Here is a 19,680-nt window from a genome sequence, read left to right as displayed (position 1 = left end):
GGGCAGGTTTTCACAGCCATTACTAAGAATTCTCTCCCCCTACATCTCTAGGTTCATCTGCCAATGAGAGACATCTCCTGCCAACCCCCGCTGCTATCCTGACCTTTAAGGATATAGCCAGTTAACTGAGAACTTCCCTAAATTTCCTTAACTCCATTCTCTTTGTCCTATTTGTGCGTGTGTGTGTGTGTGTGTGTGTGTGTGCATGTGTGGGTGTGCTGTGTCCAATAATCCCACTTTCCAGGAATTATTCACTGGGCATCTACCTCTCCCTAAGTCCCCTGATACCAGATGCCCCTGACACCCAGCCCTCTACAAGCCTGAGCTTGCTCTATATGGTACATGATCTCTTAAATGCCAGGCAGCTCTTACTTGCTCCTGGACCTGAATCATTATAGGCAAACCTGCTGGTAGTTAATTTTTATAGATCCCTGAGTTTCTCCTCCAAAGGAGCCACATACAGCTTCTGGTTTGATTGTGTTTGAGAGTCATAGCAGTATCAGGCCTCCTTTGATTATAGTGGCCTTAAAGCTTTCCACAAAAGTTAAACATAATAGGAGAATGCTTACCCTTAGAGCTAGCAGAAGACATGTAGATTGCCTAAATGATATTTTTTTCACAGCGAGGAAGACTTATTTTTATACAGAAATAGTATCTCCAAAAGAATTTAAGATAGCTTTATTAAAAATGAGCTGAGGTATTATAAAACATTAAACAGTAAAAACAAAAAAATAAGATGATAAGAACTAAGTGAATAGGAAGAGAATATACCATTGAAACCTGGGCAGAGGAAAGCTAATGTGCTGAGCCTCCTGACAGCCAAAGTAAACACGGAAGTACAACTGGTTATAAAAGAAAGTAAGCCAAGAGTTGTTGTCCCTCTTTAACAGGCATTTATTTTCCCTTTTGTCCAGTGCCTCCCCCTTCTAAGAAATGCATTTCACTCAGATTCGGGGGTTCAAGTGAGAGTCTCACCTTTTCACCAATCTCTCTTTTTCTCTCCCTCTCTCCCTCTGTCTCTGTCTCTCTCTCCCTCACACACACACACACACACACACACACACACACATATTCTCTCTCTCTCTCACACTCACACAAGCATGCACACACCTCTTTGGCCAACAGTAGACTCCTAAACTAAACAGGGCTGATCATTGTGCCCCACCTCCCTGACATAGTGACTGATCTAGGTAGGATTGGGTCATTGAATGGAGTTGGGTCAGTCTTTCTTGGGGGATTTCCAAACTGAAGCTAGCCCCTCGATTTCTCTCTGAAACCAAAGCTAAGAGAAGTGAGTCCCAAAGCTGCCAACAGGCAAGCTCCCAACTCTGTGGCAGAAGTCTGAGAAATCCCACCTGTGGAGCCCAGTGAGGGTGGAAAGAGGGCAGTCTTCCTTGTGTTCAAGGCTGGTTTCTCTTCCCCCCGGGCTCTACTGCATCCTGGTGTTTCCTATGAATTGGTTACAAGGCCAGATACCTTCCTCTTTTGCCTACACTTATTTAACTTGAGTTCCTATCCGTCACAACCCAAAGAATGCTGACTAATATAGGAACATTGAGCAACGTGATGGATGGTGAGCACCAACGCAGTTTTACCCAAAACACTGACATTCTGCATACAGCCAGTGCTTCTCATGGGCATTTTGGTGTTTACCATATTAGAATCTAATTCTGTAAAGTCATTTTCATGCAGGGCCAATTATATATCTGTGTACTTGATGCATGGATAAAGCAAGAATTTGAGATGTGAATGGTGAATGTATTTCGCCATTGTGCTTCAGGTGAGAGCTGCATGGAACGTTATTAAAAACAGGAGAACGAGAGATGTTCTGGTCTTGATTGAAAGAAGATCCACATGCCCCAGACACGAAGGGTGGAGATGACAGAGATGACATTTTACTGAAAATTGAAAGGACCCAGTTGTACTTCTGGGGCAACCCCCACCCAGCACCTTCCTATCCTGAGAAAGACCCACAGAGTCACTGTGTAGGCAGAGCACATCTGTGTGCAGATAGTCACAGGAGTGACCTGAATCCATGACATTCTGAAGCCTTTGGATTTTTTAACCGCTCCTCCTCGTTTTTCCCATGGTGAGCACACTTTATCATCCTTCCCTTTCCTAAAGTTGTGCCATAGCCTCCCAACTCTGTGAAGACTCCCTGCTCTGACGGGGATGCTACTTAATCAATGACTGAACCTGCAGGGGGTCTATCAGGCTTTTATTCACATCAACCCTTCCAAGGTATTTGCTACGTGCCGGCCACAGCAGTGGTTCCAGTGGCCCTCTGGTAGCTTACACTTTCAACCAGCTCCGAGTCCACACCTTAAGGATGATGATGCATTCAGCCCACACTTGCTCACCGGTATACTCAGGGTGGCTCCTAGTTTGGAGGAAGAGGAGGAATGAGAGTGCAAAGTACTGTCCTCTGGCCTGCCAGCTACTCAGGATCCTTACCTCTGCTGCATATGTGACAAGAGAGTTGGGCTTCCTAACACTTGTATAGTTTTCATGATACCTTATCCCTTATTCTGCACCTAATGCAGGCCTAGCACATAGTAGCTGCATATAGTGGACACTTGTCATTTTGGTTGCCTAACATCTAAAGCATTCCCTAGATGGGGCAAATTCTCCCTCTGAATGACACGCAGTGTGTGGCAGAAGCCGCTCCCAACAGGATACTCATTTTCCCAGCTTCTGTCATGGTGAACACATTAACATGTGCAGTGCAGCCTTAAGCAACCACAACAGCCAACCTCAGACTCTGAACTGGGAGCTGGTGATGAAAGAAGCAGTGACAGAGAGCCTGTTCTGGAGGCAGTGGCAGGCTCCCGGCAGCAGCAGGCGCAGTGCCCACGGCCACAATCATGCTGGCCCGGGTCTCCAGGACCCGCAGCAGCACAGCTGGCAGTCCGCCTAATGCACATCCCAGGGGGACTCTAGGCTATGGTCCTGGCCACTGCCCGGCCCCCTTGCTCCTGCCTGTTTTCTGAGTTTGGCATTCCTGCCTTCTAGGGGAGTCTGTGAGTTGCCTACATAAATCCTCTTCTCTACAAAGCCAGTTGATTTCTATTCCTTGGAACTAAGAAATCTGACTTACTATCATGCATAAAATGTTTGGGCAAGTAAGTCCATGAATGAGTCCATTTATTATGTGTATTCCACAAGCTGCAGAGTAGGTAGGCAGCCTCACTGTTGTAGATGATGGCACTGAGCCTCCGGAAGGCCAAGCAATTCCTCCAAGGTTTATACAGCTAGTGAGTGACAGAGTCTGGACTCCAATAATCCCAGGGGTGGGACTTTTAGATGGTATTCTTCCCACTATACCAGTTACTGGTTCCAGCCCCGATGATGTCCTACAGGTTCTTGATGCCCTCTGCTTTCAAAGTATACTGTCTCTTCACCTCGCACCCTGTGCTGCTTCCTTATTTTTTATTTAGTATTTGGCCCAGACTGGTTCTCTCAGGCATGCTGAGTCTTTGTTGCTAGCTGAGGTTGGCGTCTGTCAGCTCAGCCCCAAGACACAAGTTGGCTTACCACAGTATCCTGCCTCTGTGTGTGTGTGTGTGTGTACGTGCACATGGAGGCAATCATTTTTATATTTTCTCATTTTCAGCTGCTATAGTCCACACTAGTGCATGGCAGGGAGGGGGCGGTTAATGGTCTTGAACAGGAAATGTCCTAACAGCCACATTTCTGCCTAGGGGAGAGGTCTGTTTTTAGTTTGAATCCCAATAGGGAAAGCATTCATCCTCTCAAAGTGAATTGCTTGGACAGTGAAATGGAGACAATATAATACTATCTACTTGTTGCTATCCAATTGTTGATACTGTGAGGATTAAATGAAATGAAAAAAGAATGCAGCAAAATTCCTGGCATTCAGTAAATAGTGAAAAATGTTGGCCGTTCCTATTCTAAACTGCAAAAATTACCTAATACAAAGATAGCTGTTACCATATCCTTTATAAAAATTAATTTTGGAAGCAACCTATAGTCACAATGAGAGAAGGATTTTCACATTATGCATATATTAAAGATGGTAGCTAAGTAAATAGTAGTTATGAAAACTGTGGAGCACTACGGGGGAAGATTATAATGAAAAAAGAGCACAAGGCAAGACACAAAATTGTATGTAAACTATGTTTGCAAGAATGCAAAAATATGCATATGAAAAAGGCAAAAGAATAACACCAGAATGAAAACTAAATTGATGAGAACATCCCATAATCCCTTATCCCTCAATCTGGCAGTCAGATGAGCTACCATATCTGGAATATTACACAGCACTCCTTAATCCAATGCACTAGTATTTCAGCCATTCCTCTATGAAGAGTTGCCTGAAACAGGATAAAGACTCCACGTAGCCTCCTTCAGTTAAGGTCAGATGTGTCCACTAGACAGTGCAGTTCAAATTGCAGATTAGTCCATGAAATACAAGAGAAAAGCCTTTCATTTATCAGCACATTGGGGATTTTGGAATCATAGATATGAGACTATAAATCTATAGTACTGAAATTAACCACCATATTGGTTCTGCCACATGAATGATATTACAAGTATGAACCACAGGACCCATTCGATGCTAGAAGGACAGCCGTGGCCAGACATACCCACTGTGGCAGCAGCAAGCCTCAAGCTTTCGCTGTTAACCAGGTTTTTAATCTGGACCCCAATGGCTGTAACTCATTCTTGTTTTCCCTTGCACTTATCCCCTGCACTTGCTGGCTCCTTTCTAGACACTTTATATCTTTATGGAGAAAAAGTGAAGAATTCCAGTATCTAAACACAGCTTAAAAGAAGACTCCTGCCCCATTTTCTGCCATCCAGCACTTAGTCAATATATAATAACGATTAATAGATTTGTGCCCATAGCACATTCCCATTGCTGGCCTGTGCCTGATTTTTGTGGCTAGTGGTCAAAGTCCCTTTGCCATAGCCTCAGGGAACCAGACACAGAGACAGAGTACTGAGGTACAGAGCAGGGAAGTTCCAGGGAAGGATTTGGGGTAAGGAGCTTGCTGTTGACTCAGCCTCAGCCTGGAAGCTTTGATATGTACCCACATAAGAAGGTCAGCAGTCAGGGCACTGCTAGAAACCTGAGCCCCTCACTGCACAGCCGATACTGCCCCCTCCACCACCAGCCCTGTGAACTGAATCACAACATGATTGCCTTCACATGTTGGCATCATTTATGAAATGTGTCATATTCTGCAGGAGTTGCCCTCTCCCCCAAAATAGCAAGAACCACTGGAGATCCTTCTGGAAGCGGGACTCTATGCAGAATGCACACCCCACCCAATGACTTTGATTTGGGGACCTTTCCAAAATTATAACACAAATAGCAGCTTTACTAGTAGTCTCATAAAAGATACCAGGAGTCTTATAAAAGTTTTAAAAACATTTCCATGAATGTTAAATCTATGTTTCCCTCAATTTTTCTAGTATCAGAATATTTGGACATCTTGACATTGGCTGTTTGACATTTAATGTGTACTATGAGCTACTTACTAAGCTTTAGTCTCCCTCACCCTTTTCTCAGCCTCAACTCTACATATTTTCCCAACTTCCTCATTCCATTCAAGACTTTTAAATAAGCCCCCAAAGGGAACTACATTGTCTGAGTTACTAATATAGTCCCTGTTTACAGCCACCATGGTTACATATGCAGCCAGACAATAGCTGGGCAGCAGGTCCAGAGAACACATATAAGATAATGTAAGTGACAAAGATTTTAGGGGAAAATAGAACTGGTAGATTCTCTGATGCATTGGACCACAAGAAAGATCCCTGTGAGAGGCTCTATGCAGAAGATACTCTAAAAACTAAGCAAATGGAAAAAAGAGTGAATTATTAACTTCAAAAAAGACAAAAGGGTTTAAGAAACAAAGAATAATCACATCACACAATTTGGCTTAACAGGAAGCACAGTTTAAATGAGCATAATATAAACTCTAATTCATTTTTTTTTAATGGAATAACATTATATTGAGAAATCATAGGGAAGGGAAGTGTGTGGTAAGGAAGTTAGGTATAAGTGCTAAGTCCTCATCAGACATACTAGGAAATCAATACATGATGTCTAACATGGAGAAACCAAGAAAGCAGTGTGAGCATATTTTGTAGAAATATAATCCCAGAAAAAGCAGCTAAACACAAAAAAATGGTGGTGTCTGGTGAGTAAGGCTGAAGGGTAGAGGAAGTGAATAGCAATTTTTGCTTTTCATTATAAGCCTTTAAATACTGTTTGACTTTTTTTAACTATTTGCATGTAGTACTTTGATGAAAATCAATTTTAGTTTTAAAAAATGTAGGTGAAAAATTAAAAGGCTGTGAAGAGATAATTCACAGAAAAACAACTGCAGACAACCCTTAGACTTGAAAAGATGTTTGACCTTATAAAAAATTAGAGAAATGCAAATTTAAATTAAACTGAGATACTATTTCTCATCTCTCAGATTGGGAAAAATCTGAAAGTTTGATGCCATCCTCCTTCAGCAAGGAAAACTTGGCAATATCCATAAAAACTGCAGATGCATTTCTCTTTGACCCAGTAAACCTTCTAGAAATGCACTCCTGAATGCACATGAAATGCCATACGTATAAGGTTATTCACTGTAATACCGCTGGTAATACTGAAAGATTAGAAACAATCCAAATGTCTATCAGTAGGAGACTGGTTAAATAAATATGGTTCAATCACTTAGTGGAAAAGTTTTACAATCTCAATGTATAAAGAAAAAAACTTGCATAGTTTTACAACCAGCTCCCAGGGCCTCCGAAGCAGAGAGGACTGTGTCGAAAGCCTCTCAGACAGAGCAGGCTCTGCCCTTCCGAAGTCTAACTTAAGGGGAACTTGACTCCCAGACCCTTCCAAAACCTTAGAAACAAAGCAGGAGAAGCAGTGAGGCAATGTCAGACTTCACGTCGGTCCTGGGTCCACACCCCACTTGGTCGCTTGATTAACTGAGGCACTCACGGCTTCAGTTCCTCGTCCCTCCGTGGGGATGAAATTCCCGACCTCGCAGGGTTGCTGTGGGGTGGTGTATGTGACATAGTTGCTGCAGGGCCTGACCCACAATAAGCGCCCAACAACCTAAGTTACTGTTAATAGAAGTACTGGAGAAAGGAATCCGTCTCGAGGGCTGTGTTCATCACAGGAGGAAATTCATCTTGGAAATACCAAGATAAGAATCAAAAGTCTCTGCTCCAAAGAAAAGAACAGAGGACCATCCCGCCCACAACCAGCAGTTTCGGAAGAGCCCGTCCTCCACCGGCAGACACATGTGTCGCATGGGCACCGCCAGCACCACCAGCACCTCTGGGCCGCGCCTCCTCTGAGGACTGGCAGGCGCTTTCCCTAAGGATCCTGTGCAGCAGCACTGGAAGGACCTGGGCCCAAACACCTGCTCAGGATGAGAAATCCGAGCACAGTGGTGAGCTCGAGAGCACACGGGGCCAGAGTTCCATTCCGTAGCTACGCCGAGCCACTAGCAAAATTGCTCATCGGGTATACATTGTATGATAGCAGTTTTCCAGTGATTCAAAACAGGAGGAATAAACTTAAAAGTAAGTACTTAGGACGTGGAACCCAGCAGACTGAGTCGCTTCTGAAAGGGGTTGTGATCAAACTGAAAGGGTATGATCAATATGGGTGGACTAAGTAATGTGTCTATGTATGTCACCCTTTTTATAGCTGTGTCTAGGCTTCATCTTTTATATACTTCCTATGGAATTAAACCCCAAATTTAGGGCAGTTTGCATTACAGTGAAAACAAGGATTTCTAGAGGGTGCCCAATCCCTGTCCAGCAATGACTAGCTGTATGATGTTGAGTTTCCATTTCCTCATCTGAAAAAGTGGACATCAGCCACCTTCGTTGTGTTGTTGCAAAAATAAAATCAGATAACTGTGTCTGGCACATAGCAGGCACTGCTTCCCTCAGACCCATACCTCATCTACATAGGAGACCTCATCAGTCACATAGCAACCTCCAACCCTTGTCTTTGAATTCCAAGAAATATTTCTCCCTAAGCATCTCCAAAAATTGAAAAAATAAAATACCTTCCATAATATTTATGTAGACAAATAGTTTTTAATTTCCTCAGCCAGAACCAAGAGTTAAGAAGAATCTCATTAGGAAGATTTATAAAGTTATTTCTTTTCAAGTTCCCCCAAATACCTTCTTCACCCACATTTCCCTTCATCCACAGTTCCCACCATGGAGAATTCTGGATCCAGCTATGTTCACTGGGTTCCTGATTCTCCCACATTCCTATACCAGGCATTTGCTCATGGTAAACACTCAATAAATGGCTCTTAGCTGAACCAAACAGAAAGCGGTAAAGAATTTCAACAAAGATATGTTGAGCATTGCTATATGCTAGGCACTGTGTGAACCCTTTTCCCTCCAGCATTTAATTATCACAACAATCTGGAGAGATAATTATCATTGTCCCCATCTTACAGATGACAAAGAGAACTCAGAGCATTAAGTGACCTGCTTAGAGTCCACTGTGGGAAGGGGCAGAAGGGATGGAACCCAGGAGCTTGTTGCAAATAGAGGCCTCTCGCTTCTAAAGTACCTTGTAACTGCTCTCCTTTCCCATCCACCCCCTGTGCACAAAGAGAAGCCCCTCATTTTCAGCAAGTCTTTTGATAACTCCAAAAGATGGGCCACATCCCTTTCTCTACCTCTATTGGTGAACAAAGATAACATCATGCTTCCAACACGCTAGTCAGACGGGGAAAAATTCCCATGACTTCAACAGTTTTCCATCCTCTGGAACAAGGACATTTACACAGAAGTTTCACCAGAATATATACATATTGCTTTTAAATGACACCAATCTCTTTTTAATATGGTTGAAATCCTAAAATATAAGGTTTAACAGCTTCCTTTCTTGTATCTTGAATAGACACATAAATCTGAATAGATATACAAACTGTAAATACAACAGCCCAACTAGTTACATTGGGCTCTCACATCAATATAGATTTTTCCTTACAGCTTGCACCCACTTTGACTCTGATCCTAGACCCGCTGACCTGAAATAGTTGCTGGCTGCCGCGAGCACCACGCGGTGACAGGAAAATTCCTGAATGTCCACACACAAGATGACATCTGTCAGAGCATTTTCCCCTCGGAGGGTCTCCAGGCCATTCTGCAGAATTAATGACAGTCCTGTGTCGTCAAATTTTACTTTATCTCCATTTAAGATTTCTACCAGGTCTCCCCTTTTCTGAGATGGCTCATCTGTAGAAGGTACCAGGGGCCCTTCCAAACTCTTTTCTACCACGTCGCCCATGGCCCAGGTGCCCCTTTGTCCCTCCATCAACATCCAGACCGAAGAAGTGCCCGAGCTTCAGCAGGTCCCATTGCCGAAGCTGAGCGGATTTCCTGTGCAGGGCCCTCCACTTATCACCAGCTGTCACACACATAACAGGAAGTCTCGCACTTTCTCATCCTGTTACTACAAAAGCCAGTAACTTCTATTCTTCTTTTTTCTGTGAGTCAACACAAGGTTAGAGATTACTTAGAAGGGGAGTGTAGGAAGGGGCGCTAGGAAAGAAGGGGTGGCTTCCCAGGGTTGCTGTTAGTGCTGAGTGGTTATTTTGGTCCATCTCCCCCGCATATCCGTGAGCAGGAAGCCTCTGGTTCTGGTTATTACATTTATACCTGTGGGGCTCCTATAAGCCAATTGTCAATGATGAGACAAGCAGGGACATTCTGCAACTCTGCCCCTCCTTCTTCCCAGTAGTCTGAGACCCCAGGGTGGGCCGCCACCACCCTGGGCCCCCACCCAGTCCCTTGGGGCCCTTAAAAAATTCATTTATCTCTGGCATTCTCATCTCTCCAGCACTGCACATCTTCTGCCTTTGTCTTTTTCCAGCTAAGGGGAAAACAGTGTTATGGCAAATATAATATTCCCACAGCCAAAAAGGGCTATTGTTTCAGATATGCCTCTGGGGACAGAGAAGAAATAGCCTCCAGAAACTCCATCCTCAGAGTCTTTTCCCATAGAAGACCAATCAGTTCAACACCAGATTACCAAGTCTCAGATTGGCCTGCTCTCACCCCACATCTCCTGGGCCTACACCTAGTGGTACATCATCCCCCTGGTTCTGGTTATTACCTTAATGAAGTCTTTTCATTACCTCTGAAATTATCCATTAAATAGTAATAACTATTTTTTTTATTAAACTCCCACTATATCCTGGAAGATTTACAAGAGTTAATTTATTTTAATGTATTTTAGTAACAACCCAATGGGGCAGATATGACTTTCCTCATTTTACAGTAAAGGGAGCTGAAGCTCTGCACAGGTGAGTAGCACGGCCCAGTTCTGTTTGGCTCCAAAGGCCCTGTTTCCTCCATCACATCAGGATGCTGGAGCTATAATACCATGTTGGTCCTGCCCCTGTGTCGCCCATGGAGAGAGCTGCAGGGCTTGCCTGCCCTGGCAGCACAGTTCCCAATGCCTTGCCAAAGTGGCCACTGGGGTCTCACTCCTGTTCCCATTCCCTTTCCAGCACTAGGGAGCACTACCTGTGCTCCCAATCACAGGGGGTCCCAGTCCCTTCCCTGCGCTAGTCACTTGTGACTGAGCCTCTCCAGGAGCCCTGGTCCACCCCAGCCCCTCTTGTCTTCCAGGAATACTTACTCCTCATGTCAGGGACATGGATATTCCCCTAAATTTGTGCTTTATACAGAGCTCTGTCAATCAAGATGCTTTTGGCTTCAGTAACAGAACATCCCATCACAAATGGCTTAAAAGATAGGAGTCTCCCATTATACACAGTAGCGTGGAATCCCAGACTGGCCCAGAAGCTAAGTGATGTCATCAAGGACACAGGATTTCTCCATCTTTCAACTCTGTCACACCCTCAATGTGATGGAGTTGTTACCTCCTGGCCACATAATGGCTGCCACAGTACTAACCAGTCTAAAGCAGGAAGAAGGCCTCTCCCCTTCCATCTCTGTCTTTTAACCAGAAAGAAAATATTTCCTAAAATCTCCATCTATATTTAGACTTCTCTTAGATCACTTGGCCACCTCAGACCAAACTCCAGGAAATACAAACAAAGTAACATGATTGGCTTGCACTAAACATGATTCATCCCCTGGGACTAGTCTACCTTCTCCAAAATCAAGGAATAGCCATCTGAGAGCTGAACAAAATCAGGGCCTGTTATCCAGGAAGAGGGGGAAGGGCTGGTATGCAGTTAACTTCCTATGCCTGCCTCAGGAACATGCGCAGCCCTGGCTCCTCCTGCAGGCCTTGGCGGGGGGAGCTCAGTGCTTCCACTTGCAGGGTGCCAACTACCACCTCTCGCAGGCGCCAACACAAACCCAAGCCCTCTCATGGCATCTTGTCCCCCAGATTTCTCAAATTATAAATGACATTGGCTATATTCAGCTCTTTCCCAACGTCCAAATGAAACAATATTAAGAATAAAACTCAATTCTTCATTCATAACAGGTTCTATTCACCAAGTTCCCTTACTATTTTTCATGAGCCTCCCAAACTCTCCTACCCCATTCCCTTAACATAAGCAAATAACTGTTGTCTTTCCCCTACCTTCCATTTCCCTAGTAAGCAGACACATAGATTTGTACTATGGGTACAATAATATTTACAATTAAATTTAGTAATGCAGAGGTAAAAACACAATCAGTATGGCATGTGTGTCAGCCTGAATATGCTCTGAGATTCAGCATGAACTGGTAAGTATTTTTTATTGCTAAAAGCAAAATAATTCTGTTCTTCAGGAGTTTTATTTTCCCTATCAGGCAACAAAATATACATGGCATTGGCAAAACCTTTATTACTGAGAAAACTATCTAATCATATCTTACTAAGGTGAGTTGGCTTTATAATGCTTGTAAAGAATAGATTCCATCCCCAGACAGTAATAGCTTCATTCAAGGAAAAGTCTGTATTCCTGTGGCCCCAGATTGCCTCTCTGACTCTCATCAGCTATCTTCCTAACACAAATTACAGGGAAAGAAACAAGTCTTCAGAGTAAGAGCCACTGTTCCTTTGTGTTAACTTACTGCTACCAAAACTATCACTCTTTGAGCATCAGTTATATTCTGGAAACTGTAAGAAGCACTTTATGAACTCTGAAAGACTTAGTCTTTCCACTAATCCTGTGTAGTTAGGTCCTATGATCTCCATTTAGAGACATGAAAACACACAAGATCACATAACTGCAGCACACAATGTTGCTGCCATTCCGGTATCCCCTCAGCCCATCCTGGAGGTCACACACAGACAGTTCCCACCCACACCAGAAGCCTCTGTCTGCCCAACAGTATTCTCCAGCTGCAGGAGCACATGGGCTTGTAGGAGGTGCTGAAGAGTTCATGCCGCTAAGAGTGACCTTCAGCCCAGAGCCAGGAGTTGGTATATGAAATGTTAGCTTCCTTGTCTCTTGGTGGGGCAGTACTGAAGTATGCTCTACACTGTCAGAGGACTCTCAGAGCATTGAGCTCCAGTTGCCCATAATAGTAATCCACCCGTCCTCTACAGGGTTCCTGCCCTTCCCATCTCAATTCTACTTTGAGGGGAAGCCAAATTAAGACACATAGCTAGTGAGTGGCAGAATCAAAATTTGAACTCAGGTCTGGCTAATTCTAAAGCCCAAGCTTTCCACTTTTCACTGTTCCCCAGTGGCCCCAATGGAATCCCAGTCCCAGTGACAGGCTTTCCCAGAAACCCTCCAATGTAGCTGTGACTTTGACCTAGCAGGGTTAGGGATCCCATCTTCCAGTCCCTCTGACCTGAGATTCCCCCCAACCCCACCCCACCAACGTAGCCAGTGCCCAGTCAGCTCTGGTTTCTGCTCTCTGCTGCTGCATTCCAGTGCTCAAGGGCCTAACCCGTGACTGTGGGAATCCACAAAGCCAGCTGACATCATGCCTGCCTTCATAGGGAGCAGTCACAATCACAATGGCACCAGAGCATGGCGAGCTACCCCTGAGCACCCTGGGTCTCTTCCTGCCACATTTTACAGGGCTACACTGCCTTGAATACCATATTGCCAACAGCCCACTGCTTCCGCTGTTCCCTCCCAAAGAAGGAGGGGACTCCCCCTTTTCCTTTTCTGAGCAAAAAGCATGGACACTCTTGGCTGAAGGGATAGTGAATTTTAAAAACATGTGTCCGAAGTTACAGATAGTGTACTACCCCAGGGAGGTTTAAGGTCTTATTTCCCCAGAAAGCCATTTGCTTCTATTCCAGGGTAGGAAAGGAAAAGTAGAGACTGCCCTTTCTATCCCCAGAGAGGATTTGTTTACATTCCAGAATTAAGTCTCTTTTTCTCTCTCTAGGGGATAAAATGGGCCAATGTGCCAGCTGCTCTACATAAGCTTTGAGTCTCATGATTTCAGGGGCCCCCACCTGTGGTGCCACCCCACCACACACTAAGGGGTGACACAGGGCTTTCGCTGCATGCCCATGGTGACTGTGGTGCAGGCAGGCAGAAGATCTGTGAGTGATACGTGGTCTTTTCTCTAATCGAGAGACCTCCTATTTTCTTTCAGAAAAAAATTGAAATATATATACATTTAACATGCAGTTCATTTTAACCTGATTTCTTCATGATGCAGGGCAAAAAGTGTGTGAGAGTGAAACCAGCAGAGTGGATAAAGTAAAAATTTGCTTCAGGGTCTAAACCCCATGGGGGCAGGATGCTGGGCACCTGAACTTATACTCTGTCCTTGTTGCCCACAAAATGCCTACTTACCCTTCAAGAAACTTGCCTCTCCTACTTATCCTTCAAAAAAAAGTCTACCCCAACATACCTACATTTATTGCAAGCCTTACACGTGTACACACTGTACTGCGCATGCTTCTGTGCATGCACTAAAGTGTTGTACTGTAATCACCTGGCTACTGGTCTGTCTCCCCCGGTAACCTAAAGCCTGCCATGTCAAGTAATCCACATCCCAGAGCCTGGCACATGCCCAGTGACCTGTTGTAATTGTGTGTTTTCATGTCGCTAAAATAGAGATCATAGTACCTAATGATGGAGAAAGTGAAGGTCCCTATGGCCAGAATTCTCACCTGGCCCTGGTCGGCTTGCTCACTGCACACCTGTGGGCAATACGTTATTATTGGCTCTATAAAGAGCTCTGCCCAGTGTTCTGGGCTGCATGGCTACAGGAGAGCTAGAGGCTAGAATGGTGGCAATGCCGAAGACAGAGACTGAGATGCCTGCGGGGGCAGAGAGGCCCAGAGGCAGAGACCGGCTTGCTGCATGCAGACTCGCGGTGAGTGAATGGGATTCTAGTGACTGACCTGCCACAGTAGGAATAAAGTTGGGTATAAACACTTTCACTCCAAGAACGTTCCATTGTCATTCCTCAGTCTCATTGAATCCGTGGTGAACTTGTCCGGGTCTGAAACCCATGAGCAAGACATTAACTCACTGGATTAGTGGGAAGACTAAGTGCTTCAGAGTTCATAAAGTGCTTCTTACAGTTTCCAGGATATAGGTGATGCAATACGCAGTCAAAAAACATGGGCTGGATGGGTGGATTTCATGCTTAGATGAAAGAATAATCAGAAACTGTGAGGTGAGGAGTCTAATGCCAGGCAGCAGCGGGAAGAGCTCTGCCTTGGTAGCCAGAGTCCCTCGTGAGGAGTTCCTGAGTGGCTGAGGAAGTGTGTGAGCTGACTTGGGGAAACAAGAACTTAGAAGAAGAGAAAAGGGTGAGTGTGGATAAAAAACTCCAGAAAGGAGTTACAGGTAAACCACTTGCAGCTCCAATCCTTAGAGCTGCCCCAGGCTGGCCTAGGATTACACCCAACAGCAGAGCACACCACAAACCCAGATGACTAAATGCCTTGCCCAAAGCCCTGCAGCTAGCTAGTATCTGAGATGGGATTCCAGCTCAGGACTTGCTGCTCCCAAGTCATGCCTTATCCACCACCCCAGGCTGACGTGGCATAACCAGGACTTAGTACATCTTACTTGGAGGTCACTGGAATATCCACCCATGCCTCAAACAAGAGTAGCTTTACCCTGTGTCCTGTGACTTCCTTCTCATTCCAGTTAATACCTGAGGATCCAAAGAACAGAGAACCTGCAGCTCTCTCTCAGCTCAGAATTCACCTGTGCACCTAATTTCATGAGCGGAGTGCCGAAGCCTCTCCCATTCCCATCCTGCTGGCCTGGTCTCTTCCCTGTCCCTGATTCAGGGCTGCCCAAAGCTCCTAGGCTCCTTCCTGCCCATCAGAGGTCCAGCCCTGAACCTCAGGGCCAATTCCTCTTGATGACAGGTCCCAGCATAACAATAACAAAAGATAAATGCTTTGTAAAGAACAATGAGCTGGGGACCTGCCTGATTCAGAAACAGGAAGTTGTAAAGTTGCGGGAGAAGGAGAGGAAGGCCCTTCGAAGTGGAGAGCCCAGAAACCAAAAGCTGAGTGCAGGGCCAAGTCCAGGCCAACTGTTTCATAATTTACCTGGAGGGGATTATTTTGACCGGTGTCAAGGCTTTATTTTCTCTTATAAATTCTACATACAGCACACAGTGTGACTTTTCATTTTTAATCAACAAATGAAAGACTTGTCAAATATGGGTCATAGGTTTACAAATCTTTCTATTCAGGGACACCTAGCCTGGTCCCTGAACATTACCCTGGAATGTCTTCTGCAGATCTGAACTTAAGGAAGGCCAGGTGGTCCCAAGACCCCCACCAAGTAGTTCTGAGCAACCTCTCTCTGAAACAATGTCCACAACATAGGGAGTCAAAATTTGGAGGTGCCTTCTTGAAGGCAGCTGTGAGTACAATCAAATATCATGCAAGCCCTTAGGGGGTTCCAGGGGCAAATGGAGCTGACCAATGACAAAAACTAAGACTGGCCCTCAACAAATGGTGACATCAGGAAGTTCGTCCTTAACATACCACCCCACACCCCTTTTATTTCTATTTCTTTTTTCCTTTTTATTCCTTATTTTATGATTATTAAATAATAGTAAATGACCTTGAAACTTGAAAAGTTCAGAAAAGAATCAAAGTTAACATTTGGTGTGCTGAAACAGATTCATACTGACTTGAGAGATTCCATTGCATCTATTTCCTCATAAGTTCAAGTTCAGTCATATTGGGTTGGTTGAAATTGGCTGTGATGGGAGAATTTACACCATAGAAATTGGTAACTTTTACTAATCAAGGCTTTATTTGTTTGCTTATTTGTTTTTGGAAGGTCAGTGTAGGGAAAATGGAAATTCCATGGCCAAGATTCTCGCCTGATCTTAATCTCACCCATTGTGTATGTGCCATGAGGTAATACTTAGCCTACTGCACAGGCACACACTTACATACCCATTGACCATAAGTATCTTACGGCTAGTATTGTTTTAAAAAGGATTCTGCCCAGTGCTAAGGGCAGAGGGAAGCAGGAGAGTGGAGCCTAGAGAAGAGGGCTGACTGGGGGGCCTGGAACAGAGGTAGCACCTGAGCAGAGGCTGGAGCTGGGGACAGAGACAGAGACGGGCTTGCCGCTTGCAGACAGCTGGGTGACTGTGGTGAGAATAGAGCTTGAGATTGAGCCCCATTTTATCCTCAACGTTTCCTTGTCATTATTCCGTCACACCAAATCTATAGTGAACTTGCCTGGAGCTGGGTATCCCGTCTTCCTGGAGTTACAACCAGTTATAAAACATTTACCAGCATACAACTGATACACCATCTTCCCCACTAGACTATGGAAGTCCTGAGGTCACCTTGAGTCTGGACCACCCTCCAGCTCTAGTTTAGGCTCTACTTCTGGATTTCAGAGAAGTTCTGCCCAAGTCCCCCTTCTCTTGAGTTAGCTTGATTGAGCCTCTGTCTCTAAGACCTAAAAGGGCTTTCCTGGAACAGAGACAGAGCATTATCAGGATGCTACTCTGTCTGGCCACACACTAACCACCACTCTTCCCTTCCTCTGGATGCCAGTGTTGGCCCCACCTCCAAGCACCCATTATGGAGGCCACATCTACAGCCCAGTCTGGCACTTTCAAGCTTCTACACCTGCTGAGGGCAAATCCAGTTTTCTCATAAAGGGAATTTCCCAACACGCACTGATTCTTGAGCCATTTAGCCTCATGAAGCCTCTCGTTCATTGTCTGATCATGGCTTTGTGTCCCAGTTTGCCTTTTGGTCAGGCTTGCTCAAGATATTAAACCATTCTTTATCTCTTTTTTTTTAAAACCTGAACCACCATCTTCCAGTAATTCACCAAAGTGACCAACCCAAAAGGAAAGAGGAGAGGCACCCACTATATGTTCTCTAGGCCTTTTAGAAAACACGGAGTTGGTCCTTTAGCCACATACATGCAAATCTACAAGAAAGATGATATTGTAGACATCAAAGGAATGACACTATTCAAAAAGCAATACTCCACGGAGTTTACTGTGGCAAAACTGAAAGAGGCTACAATGTTACCCAGTATGCTTTTGACATTGCTGTAAACAAACCCAAAGGGCAAGATTTTTGCCAATGGAATTAATGTACCTGTTGAGCATATTAAGCACTCTAAGAGTTGAGACAGCTTCCTGCAATGTATGAAAGAGAATGATCAGTAAAAGAAGGAAGCCAAGGAAACCCGGGTTCACCTGAAGTACCAGCTGCTCCACTTGGAGAAGCACTTTGTGAAAAACCAATAGATGAAGCCTGAGCTACTGGAACCTATTCCCTATGAATTTGTGGCAGGATTGGTGTAAAAAAATAAGAGACCTCTGGACTGCAAAAAAAAAAAAAAAAGAGAGAGAGAGAAAGAAAGAAAGATATTAAGGGCTCCAGTGGTGGCTCTCAGGTCTGGAGTTCCTGGAGAACCTTGGCCCCAGGAAGAAGCTGGAGGAGCAGGGCAAGGCTCCAGTCCCGGAGGAACAGCAGTACCAACCACAGTAGCCAGAGCACAGAGGTCTGCAGCTGAGTGTAAGCGTAAAGCAAGGTCTGCTGATTATAATTTACTGAAAGGATTTTACAAACAGGTCAATGCCTCAGTTTCTTAATCTATAAATTGAAGGTAATAATAGTATCCATTTCAATGTTTTGTGAAGGTGGAGGAATTAGTGAATACATGTGAAGCTTTCAGAACAATGCCTGGCAAAGAATAGGTTTTACATTAGCATTAACTACTAATGTTCAAACATTTCTATAGAAAAGAAAGTATGTGTATTTCAGTCTAAATCTGGCTTCTGGCTTCAGATCAAAACACTCCTTCAGTACAATGGCCTTTGTTAGTATCTCCAGGCCATCTATTGTCCCCATGTTATCTTGGGTCATTTCCATAGAGTCAGTATAGAGGGGCCCATAGACCACCATCTCCTCAGGGAAATAAACATTCCCATCACTCCATCCTGTGCATCAGAAATGTTATTCTACCCAGGGTCACAACAATTCACAGAATGATTTGTCCCTCTGGGAAATTTGTCCCCAAAATAACCCAGATTAGAAAGGCAATTTGAAAATTCATTATTTCAGATAAATATAATGTATTTTATATTATAAATATATCAATATATTTATATTTCTAATGAATATATTAATATACTCTAATATCTTAATTATAGCATAAAATATTAATATAGTATAGATGATACTGTTACTTTAAAGAGCACCATTTGTTGAAATGTTACTGGGCTAAGTGTTCTGTGTGCTTTGTCTCATCCTACTCCCTTTAATCCCAAAACTTAAAAAAATGAATTATTTCCTCTTTTTGCAACTGAGGAAACTGAGGCTCAACTGAAGTTAGGTTCTTTGTCCCAGATGAAACAGGCTATACCCGGTAAGTCAGTTAGAGCTTCTGATTTGCCCACACGCTTTTCTAATAGGAAGTTCCCAGCCCACATCCTCAGTTGCTCAGGAATCCATTTTTGGTACCATGTGACTCTGACGCTCTCACTGTTGATTGGGCCAGAGTGGGTGCCCTGTCTAAATACAGCCCAGCATAAGTAAAGATTAATTCAGAAGCACATATAGCTGGCTTGAAAAGATCATATGGGACAATCAGAGACTTTCTAGTGTGAAATAAGAAACAGTGTTTGCCATTTGAGAGCAGAAATAGAAAGCAAAAGGATGCATCAGGAGATGCTATGAGATAGAGTCAGAACTATGCCATGCCAGACTTCTGACAAGCAGAACCAGCACGTAAGCGGAGGGACGTGGACGGTAAAAACAGGGGACTGAAGCTTACATGTAGAGAGTACCAAGACAACTCACCCTGAGACTGGGTAGATAGCTATGGGCTTCTGTTCATGAAGTCTCGAGGCCACTCTGATTCTGAACCCACTTGTTAGCTGTCCTATGGGCTCTGCTCTTGGATTTCAGAGACATTTCTGCCTAAATCCCACTTTTCTTGAGGTTAAATTGATAGAGACTTTGCTCCTTATATTCTAACAGGCCTCCCTGGAGCAGAAAACACAGCAGTATTATGAAGCCATCCGTCTGACCCCACATCCTAACTGCTGTACTAGCCTTCCTCCACAGGCCAGGGAGGTCACCAGGTGCACAGATGGGCCCTGATACCCAGCCAGTGCTAATTCAGATCTGCTAGCCATACCCAGTTCTAAAGTAGACTTTCCAAATGAAGAGTTAAGGAGTAGATTGGAAACAGCAAAAATTCTAAGGAGTGGGTTTTGTTGTGAGAACAGCTCCCAAATGTTCACTTATTGCTAAGTGGGTGG

General features: G+C 44.3%; 1 protein-coding gene and 1 pseudogene across 1 annotated transcript in view; one reads left to right on the top strand and one right to left on the bottom strand.

Annotated features, from left to right (window-relative positions):
• KLHL6 (kelch like family member 6) overlaps positions 1-9,402 on the bottom strand; it is a 55,408-nt gene extending 46,006 nt beyond the window's left edge. Inside the window, exon 1 of the mRNA XM_017663162.3 lies at positions 9,042-9,402. Within this exon, the coding sequence (XP_017518651.1) occupies positions 9,042-9,334 (293 nt within the window). The 5' untranslated portion in view covers positions 9,335-9,402. The remainder of the gene's footprint in view (positions 1-9,041) is intronic.
• A 7,824-nt stretch (positions 9,403-17,226) lies between these two features.
• LOC140848276 (large ribosomal subunit protein eL21-like) lies at positions 17,227-17,869 on the top strand (annotated as a pseudogene).
• The last annotated feature ends 1,811 nt before the right edge of the window (positions 17,870-19,680 follow it).

The sequence above is a fragment of the Manis javanica genome, chromosome 3, assembly GCF_040802235.1.
Source record: "Manis javanica isolate MJ-LG chromosome 3, MJ_LKY, whole genome shotgun sequence".
Taxonomy (NCBI): domain Eukaryota; kingdom Metazoa; phylum Chordata; class Mammalia; order Pholidota; family Manidae; genus Manis; species Manis javanica.
The sequence above is the reverse complement of the archived record's forward strand: the minus strand, read 5'-3'. Positions and strand labels throughout refer to the sequence as shown.